General features: G+C 41.7%; 1 protein-coding gene across 2 annotated transcripts in view; it reads right to left on the bottom strand.

The window, feature by feature from the left end:
• The window catches only part of ehbp1 (EH domain binding protein 1), a 118,829-nt gene that overhangs the window by 96,146 nt on the left and 3,204 nt on the right, over positions 1-19,479 (bottom strand). For both annotated transcript variants that reach the window (XM_084470300.1, XM_084470299.1), the window contains exons 2-4: positions 15,832-15,889; positions 14,928-15,023; positions 12,046-12,099 (exon numbers count right to left, since the gene is read on the bottom strand). In XM_084470300.1, coding sequence (XP_084326426.1) covers positions 12,046-12,099; positions 14,928-15,023; positions 15,832-15,889 — 208 coding nt within the window. The remainder of the gene's footprint in view (positions 1-12,045; positions 12,100-14,927; positions 15,024-15,831; positions 15,890-19,479) is intronic.

Genomic DNA, 19,479 nt, shown 5'->3' with positions numbered 1-19,479 from the left:
ATCGTGTATAGGATGGATTAATTAGGCTGAATGAAACAAGAAACCTGACTCTTCTTTGTATAGACTGCAGCCCCCACATCCCTCCCCCCGCAGACACACACACACACACACACGCACACACATATGCCAATCCACTAATGGTGATTTAACACACACAGGTCACCAGTCAATTTGTTTCTAATTGGAAAAAATGTAATCAATATGTTTCCATTGATCAGAGTGCTGTTCAATAGAATACATTTTAAATGTCGGAAGGTAAATCCACAACATAACAATCATTGTATTTGGGGTAATAATTGTTAATGAGTCACCAAAATAATGATATAATTGTAAACGCAATATAAATTTGTAATAATTCTAGATAATGTGCTGTCCAAGCAAATATTCAGTCTCTCAACATAAGTATTACAAATATTAAGGTATATTGCCATATAGGTTTGATTGACCTGACTCTGCACAGAGCAGCTCTTAATCAGGTTATGAGAAAGCTGAGGGGGAACAAAAACAGTCCAAGTCTTAAGACATGGGGCTCCTTCCATTTATATACTGCAGTCAGAGAGAAATATAACAAACTCAATTTACAACCAGGAGTTAACCCCCAGCTAAATGCCTCCCATGCACCACACACACACACACACACACACACACACACACACACACACACACACACACACACACACACACACACACACACACACACACACACACACACACACACACACACACACACGGCTGGCAAGAATGTGGACTGCATCAGCTGGCTGTATGTTAAAGGTCTGCAGTCAGCAGATTGTATGGGCAGACTTCACTGTGCTTTTACACTTTCCTCAAGGTCACAGTTATTGGAAATGGAGACATCCATCGTGTTAACGTCTCTCTCTGAATCCTCACACACAATGGAGCTATAGCTCCGTAGGTTCGGTCCCACACATAACTGGTAAATCAGCTTTTTTCTTTACATCCTACCTATGATTATATCACTGTTGATGATTCACACAAACACACACACACACACACACACACACACACACTTAGACTTTCAATCTGGCATAAGTCTGCACACAAACAGTTGTGTGCATATAGACGTCTCTCACATCTGCATACGCAATGACACATATTAAAAGCATTGTGTAATCCTGCACTATTGTCTGTACAGCCATCCTAAGATACCCTTCTATTACATTGTGCTGAGATGCATTACAATTGTCCAGATAAAAAATCGACAATTTAGTTCTTTTTATGTAGTGTCGTAGCTTTAGACAAACACGCATACTCGATCTCACCGAAATACATTATTGTACATCATAACAAAAAAATAAAAATATACCACCATTAAACCATTGATTACCACCAACAATCACCAACAATGATAATATATAAGTTACCTCCATCAATGATGTTGTTGGTTTTAAATCAACTTTAATAAATGTTACTAAAAAGTTGAATGTGTCAAGCATATCATTTTTCAAGGAATCAAGGAAACCTGGGTCGATAGTACTATTTCTGACCATTGTTGTTTAATTTGTAGCCATTGATTTGTAACTGTTAAAGTCAGAGGTGTCTCATTATTGAAACATAATGCACACCCTTGGACCGTTATTGATGTTTACACAGCTCTGTGCCGCCGGACAGCGCTTGTGTGAGTGCGCTCATTGAAAACATATTTTTGGGGGAGATTTTTAAAAACTCACTGTCCACGAATGGCGTGTCCAGTGTGCAGCCCATTAATGCACTAGATAATCCCATGGGGTGCAACTGCAGACAAAACCTGTGTTTATGTTGAAGAACAACAGCATGCTTAATGGGTGAAATTATTGCAAGGCATAATCCAGCCTGTGTGCTATGTGCTGCCAAATAATTGGTTATTTATATGCATTCAACAAATCTAAATCAGACTTTGATTGAGTAACTTGTCAAAGTTTAGCAGCTAGACCATAGATCATATCTTTTATTTTTAAGACCATTCAACATTCTGTATTTATTTTGTTTTTCTCCAGAAGATTGTTTCCAGGGAGACCAAAAAGGCAGCCAGAGAGAGAGAGGTCTACAGAGAGGTCTACAGACAGGTCTACCTCTGCTCCCGGGTTACAGAGAGGTCTACCTCTGCTCCGGGTTACAGAGAGGTCTACCTCTGCTCCCGGGTTACAGAGAGGTCTACCTCTGCTCCCGGGTTACAGAGAGGTCTACCTCTGCTCCCAGGTTCAGTCCAAAGTCTCTGTTGTCTGAGTGTTATTGTTGGACAGATATCTGACGGGCCATGATAGGGCTTTAATCCAGAGCAAAGCTGATTTGTTTAAGAGGAGAGGTGACGAGGGCGACGAGAGACCAGGACAGAGGGAGGAGGGGTGTAAAGATGGCCCATGACAAGAAACAATCAGCCCTAGTGAGAGTCTCTCCCACTCTCTCTCTAGGGCCGCTCCATGACAAAGGTGTGCTCTTGCCCCACACTCAGTGACACATTTGTGGAAACAAAGAGCATTAGCAGGCTGATGCTTTGCCTCAGTAACTCTGATTGTGGCCAACTAAAAGGGAATCTCATATGGATTTGAGAACAGACACAGAGAGAGAGCAAGAGAGAGGGGGGAGACAGTGAGAGAGAGATTAGTATAAGAGAAACAATGAAGACCTTCCACCAAAAGGGAATTGGCTTACGGATTGGATAAGGAGTGTGTGTGTGTTCTTTCAAATGCTTTGTCAATAACAACAAAAGGACTTTGAATTAAATTTTTTATGATTTTCTTTCCAAACAGACGAACACACACACACACACACACACACACACACACACAAGCTGTCAATCACATCAAGTGTCGGCTGTTCATGTAGTATCACTACTGTTAAAACTGTAGAATGTAATATATAATACTACAGTACAGTATAGTATATGTTGCATTGATACATTCACTGTATACTGCAATGCCCTTATCATTAGACGCGGTGGCAGAATGACATTGTCCTCCGCATCACTAGTTTCAGAGCAAAGCTCACAGAGACGATGTATTCCTGCCGTTCAACACCAAGTTCTACAAGAAATAGAATACGACAGCAGACAAAAGAGCTAAAGGGGCCAAGTTGATGTGCATTGACGTCCTCTGTTGCTCCACAAAGCCAAGGATCAAGCTGACGGACTTAAGTTAAACTCTGGACTTAAGTTAAACCTGTCTGGGGGTAATGCCAGTGCCAAGGGCCATGTGTGTTCAACGCCTTTGTGTTATGACATGTACATCGATGGGAATATGAGCGTTCATAGCACTAGAGCTTTTAAAATGTGTTTTTGTGGCTTGACAGTCAGAGAAATAGATAGGGGAAGTACATGTATTTTTTCATACATTCTTTATTTACTCTGAATTTAACTTTACGGTATCGACGAGGAGAGAAAAATACGAATAAAATAAATACACCCCACAGACACAGACAGACAGAGAAATAGAGAGACAGAGAGAGACAGAGTGGCTTAGTATTGGCATTGGAGCAGGACACCAGACCCCTATTCAGCGTCACTGAGCAGAACAATCACCTCTGTGCATAGCAGTGTGTCACCGTTGATCTGGAGAACATCACTGAGCACGCACGCACACACACACACACCATGTGGTGTCTGTGTCAAGATGATGTCACAACAGTTAGGTGCACCTAAGTAGGCTTTAACTAGAAACCACAGTCTCTCTCTCTCTCTCTCTCACACACACACACACACACACACACACAGTCAGGCTTGTGTGTAAACAGGAGGATTTGGTAGGCTGGTATTGTCTCCATCGCGGGCAGCCATCTTAAGACGCCGCCAGGAAAAATAAGTACCTGAGCGATTGAGATAGCAACTGATCCCTTGTTGGCCAATGAGCGAGCCGCTCACACCCATGCCTTTTCCATCGCCAACCTTTCCTTGACACTGACGGGTCGGGTATAGGGTGTGGCGCGCAGGACGATTCGGGGGTGAAGGTCGGGGCAGGGGTAAAGAAGCCGGTTGATATGGAAACACTAACACTGCTAGAAACACACAGTATGGCAATCTGCCGCCAGTTGGGTCTGTGAGGGGTTGACTGTGGAACTACTGCTGCCAATCGCGTGAATCGTGCACCCCTAATGACATTCCTACGGACAGTGTGCCAGCACATTGTTGGAGACTATTGTCCTTTGACTTTTCCCTCTGTGCTCATTAGCCTTTATGTTTATATTTTCCCTGCAGCTACCTGCTATTGCTGCCTGTGTGGATATTGCAGACTTTAAATATTCCTTGTTTTTGCAATTATGAAAATCTACACCATTCTGAAGCCATTAGTAGAAAAGACTATACTTACAAGACAGTGCAAGGCTAGATTGTGGGGTATGTGCAACCAAAAAAATGGAAGATGCTCCTAACACTATTCTATATGGCTTATATCAGCATAACATGGGGCTGCAGTCACTCTGGAGTGCTATATTAATGATGTGATATATTGTTTCAACTTCTTCAGACAAATGTACTTATTGTAAATCACTTTGGATAAAAGCGTCTGCTAAATACTATATATATATATATATGTTCTTTAAAAAAAACTTTCAATAAATGAATGAATGTGTGGAAGAGATCTTGACCCATCCCTGGTTGTACTGAGCATGTCTGGACAAACAAGCCAGACTAAGCCAACGTACCATGCACCACACAGTGATTACACCTACAACAAGTCACATCCTAAACCTTAATCCTAGACCACTCATGCATGTCGAAAATATGTCTATCTGTGTGTACATCTAAACACAGCCTCACACAGACACGAACCAAACGTCCGCCCAAACAATAGTACAGTTCAACACGGAAGTACACACAGACACAGGCCTTCTTCTGAGATACAATTCCGCCCCCCCCCCCCCCACACACACACACACACACACACCAACACACAGACCCTCTCAGCTTGAGGTTCAGTGATGAGGCCACACAAGCAGGGATTAGGATAAAGCCCAGGTGACTCTGTGTTTTGATGTTTATTTTGGGGTCAAGCGTCGCACTGTGTGAAGACAGAAGGAAAAGAAACGCAGTGTTTTGGTGCCGTTTGGGATCCTCCATACTGTGTCTGCTGCCGCACGCGCAGCAACATCTGTCAGGGTCTTGTGGGAAAAGAAGACCTATGGGCTCGAGGGGATCTGGTACGGAACAGATCAAAGACAAGGTCAGAGCGCCTCCAGCACAACAACACCCAGCCGCACACTAACGCAATACTAATATATCAGGGGAACTTCATGCAAGGGTGTTTAATACAGAAATGTGAATCTCCACGCACAGGAACAAGTGGAGATGAAGGTGAAAGAGGGGACGCCCTGCTTGCATCATCAATTGACACAATAAACCGGTTGATATAAACGGTATATCCCTAATAAACTCGCATTAGCTTAATTGAAAACATCCACGTTGAGATGGAGTGTGTTTTAAATATCGGTGATGGCCTGGAGGCTGTTCCATAAGGCCAGCACAACAGGGGCGTCCTACAACTCCAGGCTTCTCCTGTTCTCACTGCTTGTGCACCCTCTCAGATATATAGTGTGTGTCTGCGTGTGTGTGTGTGTGTGTGTGGGGGGGGGGGTTCCAAGCATGTGGCGGGGGGAATCACCAGCATCTGTTGCCTCTCTGGGCAATTCATTAGATTCAATTAATTTGGAATGCATGCGTTATCCCGTTGTTAGCCCGCCCCCCCACCCACCCACCCATCCACACTTTAATGTAGAATGTAGAAAAACATCTAGACTCACATCAAAACTGTCAGTCATCAAATGATCCTGACATGTTCAGCCAAAGTGTTTCAACTGAGTCTGTTTAACAGACACAAATACACACAAAGTGTACTTTAACATGAAGTAAATTAGCTCCCTCAAACTGTGGTTTATATAAGCAGAGGCCAAGGTGTACACACCCATGAACACAAGCTCAAATAATCCTGATTTGCCAGCCCCTGTGCAGGCTGAACTTTCGGGATTTCATACTTCATACCAGCTTTTGTCACCTTTGCATGAATAGCCAGGGCTGTAATAAATGTATTTTTCACTGAGGTGGCTATTTAGAGCTCACAGGTCACTGGCCTACGTAATGTGTTCCAGCAGGGGAACTACCGGTAGTTATAAAATAATAAGAGATTATCTGTGTGTGGTTCTAGGCACACGTGTGTGGTAGATGGCCTTAATAGAGTTGGAAGGTGTCCACAATTTAAAGGAACCCCAAACATAATGAAGAAACCTCTCAACTGTACATATTGCTGTGCATTCAGCTCCTTTAGAACAGATTAATAGCCATACGGCCACGTGTGTGTCCTTACCTCAAACAGTGGAATAGATATAGAAAATATATCTTTATTACAGCCTGCCCCCCAGCCATCACACACACACACACACACACACACACACACACACACACACACACACACACACACACACACACACACACACACACACACACACACACACACACACACACACACACACACACACACACACACACGTCAAATATAACCATCCCATCTTTTGACCCCTCAATTTGCACACCGTTTTGATAATCAGCACCCATTTGAATGGGGGTGAAAGGCAGGGCTAGCATGCAATTTAGAGATACTACAGCGTGGCCATTTCTTCCCTTCCTCTATCTCTCCCTTTCTCCGCTTCTCTCTTTAGTCTTTGTGATTATGCGATTCGCCCTGCCACAGGAACAAATAGCGGAGACAGAGGCAGTGTTTGACACCATCGTTTTCAATGACAAAATACAATCTGTCCGGGGCCCGGTAATTCAGCGGCAAGGGATTAGTGGCGGGCCGGGCCTCCAGATTAAGGAGCCGGGGACACAGCGAGTGCCGCCGCAGATCTGGAATTTCATCATCCTGCTCCCGCATGGCGCAGGCACAATGGCGTCTCCTTTAGGTTTCTCCTGTTCCGTCTGATGAGAGGTCAGGAGGACTCACCTCTCCTCCACCTCCTCCTTAGGTGGGGGCACCACCTCATTCAGGCTTTCATTCATCCCCAGCCTCTTCCTATATTAGCTCACATACCTGAGAGGGAGGGGGGGAGGGGCGGGGGGGCAGCACTGAGGCTGTGTCACAGATGACACACACACACACACACACACACACACACACACACACACACACACACACACACACACACACACACACACACACACACACACACACACACACACACACACACACACACACACACACACACACACACACACACACACACACACACACACAGTCTAGGCTGCCCTCTAGTGAGCATTCAGCAGCAGTGCCCCATACACGGGAAATGTTTTACAGAAGTGATTGTTTTACGGAGTTAAGTTGCTAAAAGTGGAGCAAGGCAGATTCTGGACATTTTATTGACAAACTTGTGGCAAAAAAAATGGATGGTCAGTTTTGATGCTCTATACACATTGCTGATGATTCTCAATGGCTTGACTTTAAACTGACACGAATTATCTTCATAAATCATAACATCCATTATATGTTTATTATAATTACATTTCTTCACCTACTCTTAAATCCAATAACAACATACTTGTAAGCAGATGTTTGTTCAACATTGTAACTATCAAGGGGAGTTTGTGTGCACAATCATTGCATTTGTGAATTCAAGCAAACAAAATCTGAAAGCAAAATAAAGGTGTGGTCAGCTCCTGAGCAGGATGACTGTCTTATTTGGTATGTCTGTGGCTGTGTCAGGAGAATTGGCAAAGAAAAAAAGCAACTACATCCATGTGCCTCATTCCTCAAGAACATATAACTGACGGACAGATAGACAGACAGCACTGCTTTCCCTTTCACATCTCTCCACCCCTCGCCTTAGCCCCTCTTTGTCCGGCCAGCTCTCATAGCTCACCCCCATCCCTCTCATTCTCAGATTGTGGAGGTGTAGAGTTGCCTCTTCCTCTCCTCCCCTCTTTTCCTCCCTCTCTCCATTCCAGCTGTCAGGAGCTCAGCTCGGCTTTGATCTCACAGTGATTAGTCAGGTATGTAGAGACACAGAACTAGCCCCTTTTGCACACATGCCTTATACTTCCCCTGTTGTATTTTCTCTCTCCCATGCTCGGACCGGCCTTAAGCAGTTGACCCTTGAAGAATGTCTGTCAAAGACCCAAAGGGAGAGGCCGAGTATGATAACACTCTATGGATATAATAGTTATGGTATCATTTCGCCACTTTTTCTGTTACATTTCAAGTTTGCGACATGACCATGAGGCCCCACCGTCACTCCTGGCAAACCCTAAAATCAGACCCCTTTATTTTGTTGCCCTACATGTGTTTTTGAGTTTGTCTCTCCTCAGACGCCCTGATGGGGGGATATAGACATAAGCTTGACTCATAGCCTTGCCAGAACATCCAAAGGGATGATTGAGTCATCCAGTACTCGCACCAGTTAAGTTGAAAATGAGGCTGTAATGCTGAGAACTAGTATTGCACCGATCTCGACCAGAAGCGCCGTCATTATGCTCAGTCACTGCAACAATTAATATTTGTCCTGCATTTAATATAGTTCCTCTTTAAGTGGCCCTGACGCTCAATAAAGGTAGGCTGTAACAATTTAACAAATTTCTAATCATTGTTTTAATGGGTTTACATAATAATATATATAATATTCCTATTAATAATGTAACAAGGCTATCGTCGACTTGATCGACAACTTCAAATAATAACACCAGGCCAGCAGCTGTTCTAGCCTATGTGCAACGTGGTAATAGGGCTACATTTCAGGAGGCAAAAAGATTGAAGAGGCAAAAATATTTGCAATCCCCGTGCCATGTTCATTGCCAGATCAAGTTTGTCATTCAAAAAGTTTATTGATCTATTCATGTTCTAGTTATGTAACGTTTTGTTCCTAGGATGCCAATATATTATTATCAAATGGTCTGGATAAGCTTCAATAATAGAGTAATAGGTTTTTTATAGGGTACATGGGGTAATACTAGGTTTATAGACCTAGTTATTAAGGAATTTCTGAAACAACAATTAAATTTCACTGTAAGAAGAAATCGGTGATCAGAATCAGATGATCAAACATTACAAAGAAATGGGTGATGGTTATCGGCTTAAATAAAATAAATCAGTGCCCTTGATGCATCTTAATTAGACTTCAGACATATATAAAAGGATCTCATTATGAATGGAGTCATGCAAGTGAAAATCTATATATGTGTGGGGTTAACTATTTGCATGCACACACAAAAGGTATCGTTTAAGCAATACTCAAAATTCATCATTTTGTGCACAAAAAGCTAGTTTGAGATGGATTGATTTCTGAGAAACAATCATTTACCATTCAAATGCACTTTTAACATCATCCAATAAAAGTATGGTTAGATCTGAACCACAACTCCTAGCTTGCCTTTGCTCATCGATTTATTCATGTTTTACACCACTACATCCCGTCTCTGCTTACAATACACATGAATGGGTTATTGTGTTTGTCCTTTATGGATATATCACCAGGAATTGGTGTCTGCGCCTGTGCTGGGGCACGTTGGCAGCAGCAGCTATCAAAGGTTATGGCCATACCAGCTTAACATTTGATTCCTGCAGATGTCGAGCCTTTACTATTGCTCTGTTCCTGAGAGGTGTGTTAGTTCTTGATAGAATACAAAACCAGATTCACATGCTAATGACTTTTGTGTTATTGATTGAGTGACTGAAACTCTAGGATTAGCAACAAGCAAATCGATCAGGCACGAAAGCCCTCCATCTGCTTGATTTGGTTGGCTGCCCGGGCTAAATGTGCCATTGATGAGTGCTGCTGCTCAGAGTCTGCCCAAAAGTTGATTCTATTTTGGCTTTAAGCACCATTTTAAATGCCTGGAGAAAAACATTTAATGTCCTTAAGAAACAAAATACAAAAAATGCTGAAGTTTCAACTTGATTTTCTTGAATAGGTTTTATATTTGTGCTTGATATGACTGGCTTGAGTGATGAAAACTGTGCTAAGCAGTCCAAACCCAACATGCTGAGAGGGCAGTGCTTCTCACACAAGCAACTGAAATACATTCCAGGGAGGACCTGAGTGTGTAGGTGGGGCCAGGAGTGTACGGGCTTGGCTGTTAGACCCAGTAACCTCTAAAGGTTACTGGGTTCCATCCCTCAGTTGGATTTAATCATTTGTCACCTCTCCACTGCAAGAGCTCTAGTCATTTTAAGCCAAAATGGGGGTCAACCTAGAACAAATTGCAACAGAAGCAAACTCAACTGATTTTGTATCCTCAATATGTCCTGAGTAAGGGAAAAAAAGCACAGAAGAATCCCATTAGGGGAAAGTTTCAAAACACACCCAGATATAGCCTATTCATTCTTTTTCTCACGTGAATAGGGTAAGAAATTAAACATTTAGATATCACAATGAAAATGACTGATTACTTACATCAAGACAAACAAAAAATGTATTACAAGTTTTTGGAAATTGTTTGTTAACATGGGCATACGGTGCATAATCTTATTACAAATGACTATCAGCCCATAGATCTGTTGTGCCAGTGCATTGAGCAAGTCAAAGACTGGACGTGCTGACATTTCCTTCAATAAATGAGGACAAAACTGAGATAATTAGAGATAATAATAAGAGCTAATAATAACCAAGATAATACATTTCGACAGTCACATCAAATCAGTTACAAAATCTACATATTATCACCTTAAAAACGTAGCAAGACTTAGTGGGCTCATGTCCACCGAAGACTTACAAAAACTTTTACATGCCTTTATCACTAGTAAGCTTGATAACTGCAATGGTCTCCTTACAGGTCTCCCAAAAAAAACTCGAAGGCAACTACAGCTTGTTCAGAATGCTGTTCTAACGAAGTTAGACTAAACTTAAACTTAAAGTTTACAACCTATTATGCACCGTTTGCCCATGGTAACAAACAATTAAAAAAAACTAATACATATTTTGTTTGTCTTGATGTAATAAATCAATTCAGTAATTTTTATGGTGATATCTAAAGTGTAAAAATTTTACCCTATTCACAGTGAAAAATAATGAATAGGTGTATGAATAGGCTATAATTGGGTCTTTATCAAAACTTTCCCCTAATGGGATTCTTCTGGGCTTTTTTCTCCATACTCAGGACATATTGAGGATACAAAATCAGTTGAGTTTGCTTCTTTTGCAATTAGTTTGACCTTTTTTCATAAAATGACAGGACTAGTGTAGGCTGAGCATTATGACTGCTGGGAAAACCCCAGAAGGGTGTCTTGAAAAGCAGTACAACAATGCAATGTATTATTATTAGTAGTAGGATTATCATAATCATGTCTGCAGCCTAAATGTAGGCATCATTCAGCAAAATGCCTCACCCCTAAATGCTCTTATTTGCATGTATTTGCCTTGAAATTCAATGCAAGTCACTTGCCCAAATATAATAAACATATATACAATTTTAGTGAACCCAATTACATTTGTGATATTCATAATCCATGATTCTGACCTTGATCCCATTGTAAAATGTTCTAAACAGCTTGATTGAACTGCAGGCATAAACATGCTGTAGGAAGGCCAGCCTACATCCAGGAGAATAAAGGACCTATCCCTGTGTGTGTGTGTGTGTGTGTGTGTGTGTGTGTGTGTGTGTGTGTGTGTGTGTGTGTGTGTGTGTGTGTGTGTGTGTGTGTGTGTGTGTGTAAATATACTGCAGAAAATGTAGTATTCACATGCACCCCTAAAATTGCATTGGAAAAAAAATGCTAAGAAAACAACCAATCCATTTTCCCCAAGCCAGTGTAGTGTTGTTTGATTCAAGGTGTTACTCAGCTCACTCCATTGCAACTTGTTAAAACAACTTCTGTTGGTTGGGTAAACAGATGCTTTGCCTTATTCCAACAATGATAACACCCACTAGACAAGGCTTTTTAAATCAGAACATGAAGCAGTGTGCCTTGGGAGTGGCAAACGGCCCAGCTGAACACATGCAGCACCTCAACATGCCTGCAGGGGGAGCCAGCTGTACATTTATCCCAAAAATTTTGTGATGACTATGCAGACAAATGTGTCAGTTTACTAGGCAGCATAATAATATTTAAAAGCCAATGATGCCATACTTACATTTTCTATGACAAAAGTCCATTCTTTGTCTTCAAACTCCTCAGCATGTGGGTCCTATAAAAATCAGAGGGAATACAGTTAGGAGTCATTGGCCTTTGCTGAAGGTTGAAAGGGACTCTACAGAACAGTGGAGGTTGGCAGCTTGTTTCCCCATTGAGGAATTATGCAAAAAATGAGTTGCTCATTAGCTGAATGCAGAGGGTGGGGTAGGACCGTAGGTATGGCGTCAAGAGTCAGAGGGCAGATCAACCTGGATGCCATTTATTTATCAACCCCTCTCTTTATCCATCCTGTTATGATTTACTAATATTCCAGAACATCTATATTCTCAAAACCCTAACACAAGGACCCATAGATAAAAAGGATATATTCCCCATCAGGGAAATATATAGATGAGTAGAATAGATTATTCCTGATTGTAGCAATGCGAATAACAGAAGAGCCATAGAGTCATAGAGTAGGCTAGGTAGAGGCGTGGCTTTGACTTCTGCCTAGTCCTACACGTTTTAGGACTTCCTGTGGGTCAGGATGCAGGGCTGGAAACTAGCAGCTGTCTATTGGCTAAATTAATTCAAGGTATCCTTCTGTCGTGGGTCTTTATAAAAATATCTTTAAACAGGGAAGGAAGGAGAGGAAGGGTGTGAGTAACCAGCACTATGAGTGCACTGTACTGAAACACTGAAGAAGGGGATCAGAGCTGAAAATACCATCGACATTATTTGGGAGCGCACACTCGATTTAGTAATCAGACATTAATTAATTAATCGCTGAGCTGGAACCAATAGGACCGAAAAACACAAGCAGACCACAACAAGTCAACCGCTTGCACAAGATAATAAGTAATAGTGTGCTGTCCCTTTGGAAATTAAACATAGCATTTGAAATATTACATACTGTATAACAAAAGTTCAAGTACTACTAGGAATATAATAATTATCCATAACAAAAAACACTCAACCTTCCTATAAGATGGTGTCACAGCGATTAGCAGGGAAACCTTTCCTTGTTGCATGATGAATGTGTTTTTTGGCAACAAGTGATGAATTTCTTAATTAAAGTGTAACGTGACCAGTGGCAATGACACAAAAAGTCATGCAGCTTTTTTTATTTAAGTTATGTTGTACTATGTTGCTGAAGACATTGATATTCTGATGAAATAGAGTTAGCTCTTCAGACATTCCTCAAGTTATTCAATACATATGAGCATGTCTTTGTGTAGCACATTGTGGCTCAGGCCTTGAGTACACTTCACAGATGGTGTGTCTTCAGCTGACACTTGAATGCAAACTCGGTGGCTAGATAGGTGATCTATTGTTCCCTCCAGCCATTTAAATATTCCCTGGTAAAATCCTGTGGATTACAAAAGTAGTCAAATCTTCAACCTTCTTGCTTAAAATCTTGTGTATTTGTAGCAGAGGTGTACTTTTCAGAGCCTAGGGCAACATCTTTGATTCAGGACAGCTGAGCAGATGTGACTAGTTAAAGTACATTTTATATTCCCATAAATCTGACCTTGAGACTATAAATGTCATAGGCTATAATGAATTTCAAATATGAAATAAAACTTTAAGACTGGTCATGCATTACATTGTAACATGCAGTTGCGGTACATTTATTACAATTGTAATAGAATAGATCTGAGATAGACCTTGATTTTAATACGTAGTTAGTATCTGATGGGTTCACGGCGGGTCGAGTCTATCCCTCAATCCAATCCCAATGTGACCCAGACCCGCTCGCGTGGCTACCTGAGATATCTAACCACAAGGTGAAAAACATCTGATTCTGGCACATCCACACATGACCCTATCTTCCTTCTCATTTTGGGCCTGACTAATGTAGACATGTTTTCCTTAAATAGGTCCAGCAGGAGTCGCTTCAGCCATTGCAGCTTGTATGCTGCTGCGATATTACTCCTAGGGGCCACTGCCCCCCGTAGTTTCCCGTCCTCTAAAAGTGCCGGATTTGCCATCGACTCACCGCTCAGATTGTTGTTAGAAGTGCCTGACAACATGGTTTAAAGGATCCCTACAGATAAATAAAACAAAAACCTTTCGATTGATCCAGTTTGTTTGTTAATCTGTCCAACAAAGCCTCGGTCATGGAGAAGTGTACTATTAAGCCTAGCTAACAACTTTGTCAGTTCGGCAGCAGGATCCACGCCCATGTTACAGGTGGAGAACCCCTCTAGTCCACCATGTTATTCCTATGCTTACAAAAACATCAGAATTGAAAATCGTTTTGTAGTCGTTTCTCCAAATCTTTCATCTACACACCTTTATAAAAATAAAGCCTTGGCTTTGCATATTGTTGTTGAGTCTAGAATAGGTTGGTACACGTTTAATCGAGTTCCCCCGCGTTCTACAAGTTTTACAATAATGACCACCAGCCAGGAGGTCCCAATATCAAACAGAGATTTAAAGCAGCATAACACTAACGCAACTGTTGCGGTGTGTTAAAGGTCCCATGACATGCCACCAGGTGTGGTGTGATTAGCCGTTACAAGCCATTTTGGAAATCTGCCCCTTATGACATCATAACGGGCAGAAAGTGGGCGGGTCCACCTAGATTGGTGCTGGATAGATCAGTCTATCAACCTACCCAGCCGACCCAAACGTTGCTCATCTATCCGTCACACATCTAGGTGGACACGCACACCTGCGATGTCTTAAGTGGCTGATTTCCAAAACGGCTTGTAACGGCTAATCACACCACACCTGGTGGCATGTCAGGGCACCTTTAAAATAATCCCACATTTCATTAGCAGTTATGTACTTTGAACGTTTTTGTTATTTTATGGATTTTGGATATTCAACAGATAGATCTTCATGCTCTCCATAATTTAGAGTGAGAGTTAATTTAAAAAAAACAAAGACCCCTACCTTAAACAGAGTAACAGTGATTTCAATGTTTTCTGGTACGGGCCACACGACCACTCCTCTGTAGGGGTTCTTGATGCCCGGCTGCCAACTGTGGGACTGAAAGGATACAACATCAGAAGATCAGTCAGCATCAGAAGAAAGGAACCAAATACACTTGCAGTTGTGTATGTGAATTCAGATGGACGCTTGGATCCCGGTCTAGCCAATATCCTGCCCCCAAATAACATGATTGGCCAGAAGACCATGGAAAGGTAGAAAGGAAGTGACCGTTTCCACACACTTCAGAGGTCTTCCCATCAGACTTAAGATTTAGACTTTGGATTTAAAGTCATATATTTGAGATGAACAATGATGTACACTTACACGTTTACAGTAAATGACAGTGAAGCCTAATTTGATGCTGAGATTGCATTTGAGATTGTGTAATCTGTGATCCAGCATGCCTCTGGGGAGAGCGGGGGGGGGCGGCACAGAGGCCGTGCCAGATACAAGATCTGCTAGTGGCAGAGATAGGCCCTGTGACATATTAAACAAAAACTCATTTGCAGAGTGGAAGAAGCTTCAGCAGGGGATTTTAATAAGCATATTTTTATAGTTGCCTACGTAGTTGTCCACCCATTGTTGATAAGAAACTTTTACAAACTCATCTCTACAATTTATTAGTTCTGGCCGAGTCCATGTTCCCCAATTAGGCACTTACAGAACCCCGCCTCCAGCAATGTGATTGGTCTAAACAAATTATGAATCTGAGAAAGTAAAACGTCCCCATTTGAGGTTGTCTGCCGTAGACTTCAGAATCGAAACTATGATTTGCAAGACTAAATATGGTGTAATGGAGGTGAATCCCACATGCATCTAGTTATATCAGATTTCAGTGTAATGCGTTTGGAAGTGAGTCACAAACCTTGGATGATTTTCTTCGACTCCGCCGTGTCCACACAACCACCAGTTTATCTGGCTGCCTGTCAAAGAGAAATCATAAATTCACCATGGTGTTCTTCCTTTGGTTGGATTCACCACTGGGTTATTCTATACAACCAAGATTGTAATGAACACAACAGGCTAATGAGATCTACAAGTATTGAATGCAGGATGAAGTTTATTAAATGCATCTATTTGAAATGTCACAGCCACACGGTCACATGGTCATTCTTATCAGTATGAACTTGTCTCGACAGGAGTTGCGTGATAGCAGTGTTAGCCTGCTACCTAGGCGTTCAGGGAAAAAACACCCTAAACAGGAAGATCTACAGCATGAAAACCATATACAATATGCTGTGGATGAGTGTCATCATTTGCCAAAAAAGACTGCTTGAGATGCAGTTGATGACTTGAACTTAACATCCCACATATGTACATACATCCTCAACTCAGAGACCTCTGGGATTTCACTTTTCAGAACACACTGCTAGTTTTCAAACCATTTCAACCATTCTCCACAGTGATATATTGTGTGACTGATTTCCACACTTTATCCCTTGATGCATATCGGTTTTCATTGTAAGATTTATCCAAAAGAGATGGTCGGCAATAGGGATGCACCGATACCGATTCGGGCCGATACTGCTTATGTTCTCGTAGCTCAGACGGAGCTCAGCTCCACCATCCACATAAACACTGTAGCAATCTACAATAAGTTAAGCTGAACTTTCTCTCGGACACTGCAGTTACGCTGCCCAGACAGAGCTCCCCATCACAAACCACGATGCCGGTGCCCCTTGGTCGTGAGGTCAGACTACCTCAGGCACTCGGACGTCACTAAAGAATGCCACCTGCCTCCGCAGCAGTGGAGCGTTCACAGAGGGTTTTGGGGAGAATAGCATATCATAGGATTTCCAGTACCAGTGATAAAATGGAATGTAGACGATTCCGATTTTTCGATTTAGTTTATTTATTTTGATCACATATATACACACAACAGTGCATACATGCCATAAGTTAAAAACACAAAAATAAAACCAAAAAAACAAGTTGTCATCTTAATTTATACATTGACAATGCTTAAAAGTACTGACCGAAAAGGTGTAGTTTGACGAGCTTGCTTATTGCACCTACCCTTTTTACATTATATATATATATTATTTATTTATTTCGTAAGTCCCTCAGGAACTTATCATTTTCTTATTTTATTTTTTATTTAGTATTATTTTATTTATTTACAATTTCTATGATTATATATCTTCTTTTGCAGTATTTTTTTTTTGTACTTTGTACCGTGTTACACATTTTAATTTCTTCATCTAAGGCATTCCACATGTTTACTCCTTTTACCGATATATATCTTTGTTTAACATTTGTTCTTATCTTTATCTTTGTAAACATGCACATTCCCCTTAGTTCATACATGCTCTGTCCAATCTGAAATAACTTCTGGATACAGTCTGGAACTATCCTGTTTTTGACTTTATACATTATTTGCATTGTTTTGAACTCTCTAAATGTAAGTGTGTTTGAGTTTATAAATAATGTATTGGTTGGGTCAAGATATTCTGCTCTGTTAATGATTCTGATTGCCCTCTTTTGTAGAATAAAAATAGGGTTTGTAACTGTTTTGTATGTTTCCCCATATTTCCACACAGTATGTAATGTATGGTAATATTAAGGAACAGTACAACATGTGTAATGATTTTGAATTGAGTACATCAATCATCATCATCGATCATATAAGACAAAAAACATCAACACGGTTTTGGGTCCCTGGCTCTTTAAACCATTATGGTATTATTATGGTGCGTTTCTACCAAGCGGTGCAGTATGGTTCTGTGTGGTAAGATGTGGCACGTTTTGCGTTTCCATCGCCAAAAGTGGGTGAGATCCGGACTGAGCCATGATGAGCCGTACTCATCTCGCAGTACTCCTCCGTTTGGGTACCAAGCCGTCTGAAAAGGTGCACTGCCAAGTTTGAGCTACACACGCCGTAAGTTGATTGGTCGACAGAATCGTCACTTCTGTGCGAAAGTGGGATAATAACAAACACAGTACCCGCAAGGCATTTATGGACAACGGTGAAAGCTTCGTTTATTGAAGAAAATGTCTCGCAAAAGTTTGCTGTCCTTCTTAGACGTCGTACATTGTTGCTCTTTGTTGATTGTGTCGCGTTCTTCTTTTCCTTGGATTTATTAGCAGGCTACACTGCATCGGGCTGCTATGAGGTCACGATGCTTATGTAGCTGCCACGGCTATCGCCATCCGGCTTAAACCCCGCCCTACCATAAGGGTACTGTCGGCGGTGGAAACGCGAACCGTAACTGAGCTGGGCCAAACCGCACCTTCACTACTTGGCCAGGGAGTGCTGGGCCTAAAAGCACCCGCCGGTCGAACCGCGCGGTGGTACTAGGTACTCATATCCGTACTTGGTATCGGCAAGTACCCAAATTTAAGCACTTTTACTTTTTTTAATAAGGTCCTTATCTTCTGTATTATCCACTAAACACAAGCAATAATTCATTTTATAATATGACCTAGACAACATTAGAAGCAGTCAACATATAAACTGCTCTTTCCTGTAGCCCAGGCTTATGTCTTGAGATGAAATTATGCATGAACTGGTATAACATCTTTATTTAACTATTGAATTGCCCACATGTCAGCGGTAGTAGCGAAAAAATCTCTGACTGCATGTTTTCATTAGCCTTAGTAGGACAGCCTAACCAAAACATGTGCGGGGTGGAGTGCTGTACCGTTTATCCAGGGTCTTTACCAAAGCCATAAACTCCGCCCTGGTCAACTTGTTGACCATATCTTTCCCTATGAACTCCGATATCTCCTTGGTCATTTCACAGTGCCGTTTTGATCATTTCGGTCAATGATCCCTGCAGGGTGATATTCAGTTTACTTGTCACACTGGCGGTCAGGTTTTTGTCAGTCCGAGTGCAAATACCAACGAGTCCAACAAAAAAAAAAACGTCTTGAGTCTGTTAATCCAGCATCTTCACCAAAGCAGTAAACCCAGCCATGGTCACGTGTTGATCATATCTTTCCCTATGAACTCTGCTTTCTCCCGAGTTTTTTTCGTGGTTTTGAATCTGGTTCATATGAAGTTATACTCTGGATCATTTCGGTCAGTGATTGTTGCCGTATTCTGTCTGCTTGACAGCCTGGTGGTTGGGTTTTTGTCAGGTTTTTTTTATGTCAGCATCAACAAATAAAAGTGTAGCGTGGCAAGTTGTTTTGCTCATCTACTGCTCTCTACACGTTAACTGCACCTGGCCAGCCGTTTCTGATTCTGACCCTCTGATTGGTTAGATTGTGTAACATTAAAATGTGTGCGATTCGTAAATGGAGTTCTATTACATTGCAATGTCAGTTTGAATTTCATTAATTGTGCAGCTCTAAATGCAGAAACAGACTGAGGGAGAGAGCAAACAGAGACAGATAGGGTGGATTGAGTAAGGCTCTTACAGAGCATCATTGGGACTGTTGCCGGCGGCCATCAGACGAATGTTAAATAAACATTATTCATGTCCCTGTCAATGTCCACTCTGCTAACCATCCAAAAAGAACTTTGCCCTACAAACACGACTTCAATCATACATGCACTATCAGATGCATC

The sequence above is a fragment of the Micromesistius poutassou genome (genome assembly GCF_964030765.1).
Source record: "Micromesistius poutassou genome assembly, chromosome: 7".
In the NCBI taxonomy this organism is placed as follows: domain Eukaryota; kingdom Metazoa; phylum Chordata; class Actinopteri; order Gadiformes; family Gadidae; genus Micromesistius; species Micromesistius poutassou.
The sequence above is the reverse complement of the archived record's forward strand: the minus strand, read 5'-3'. Positions and strand labels throughout refer to the sequence as shown.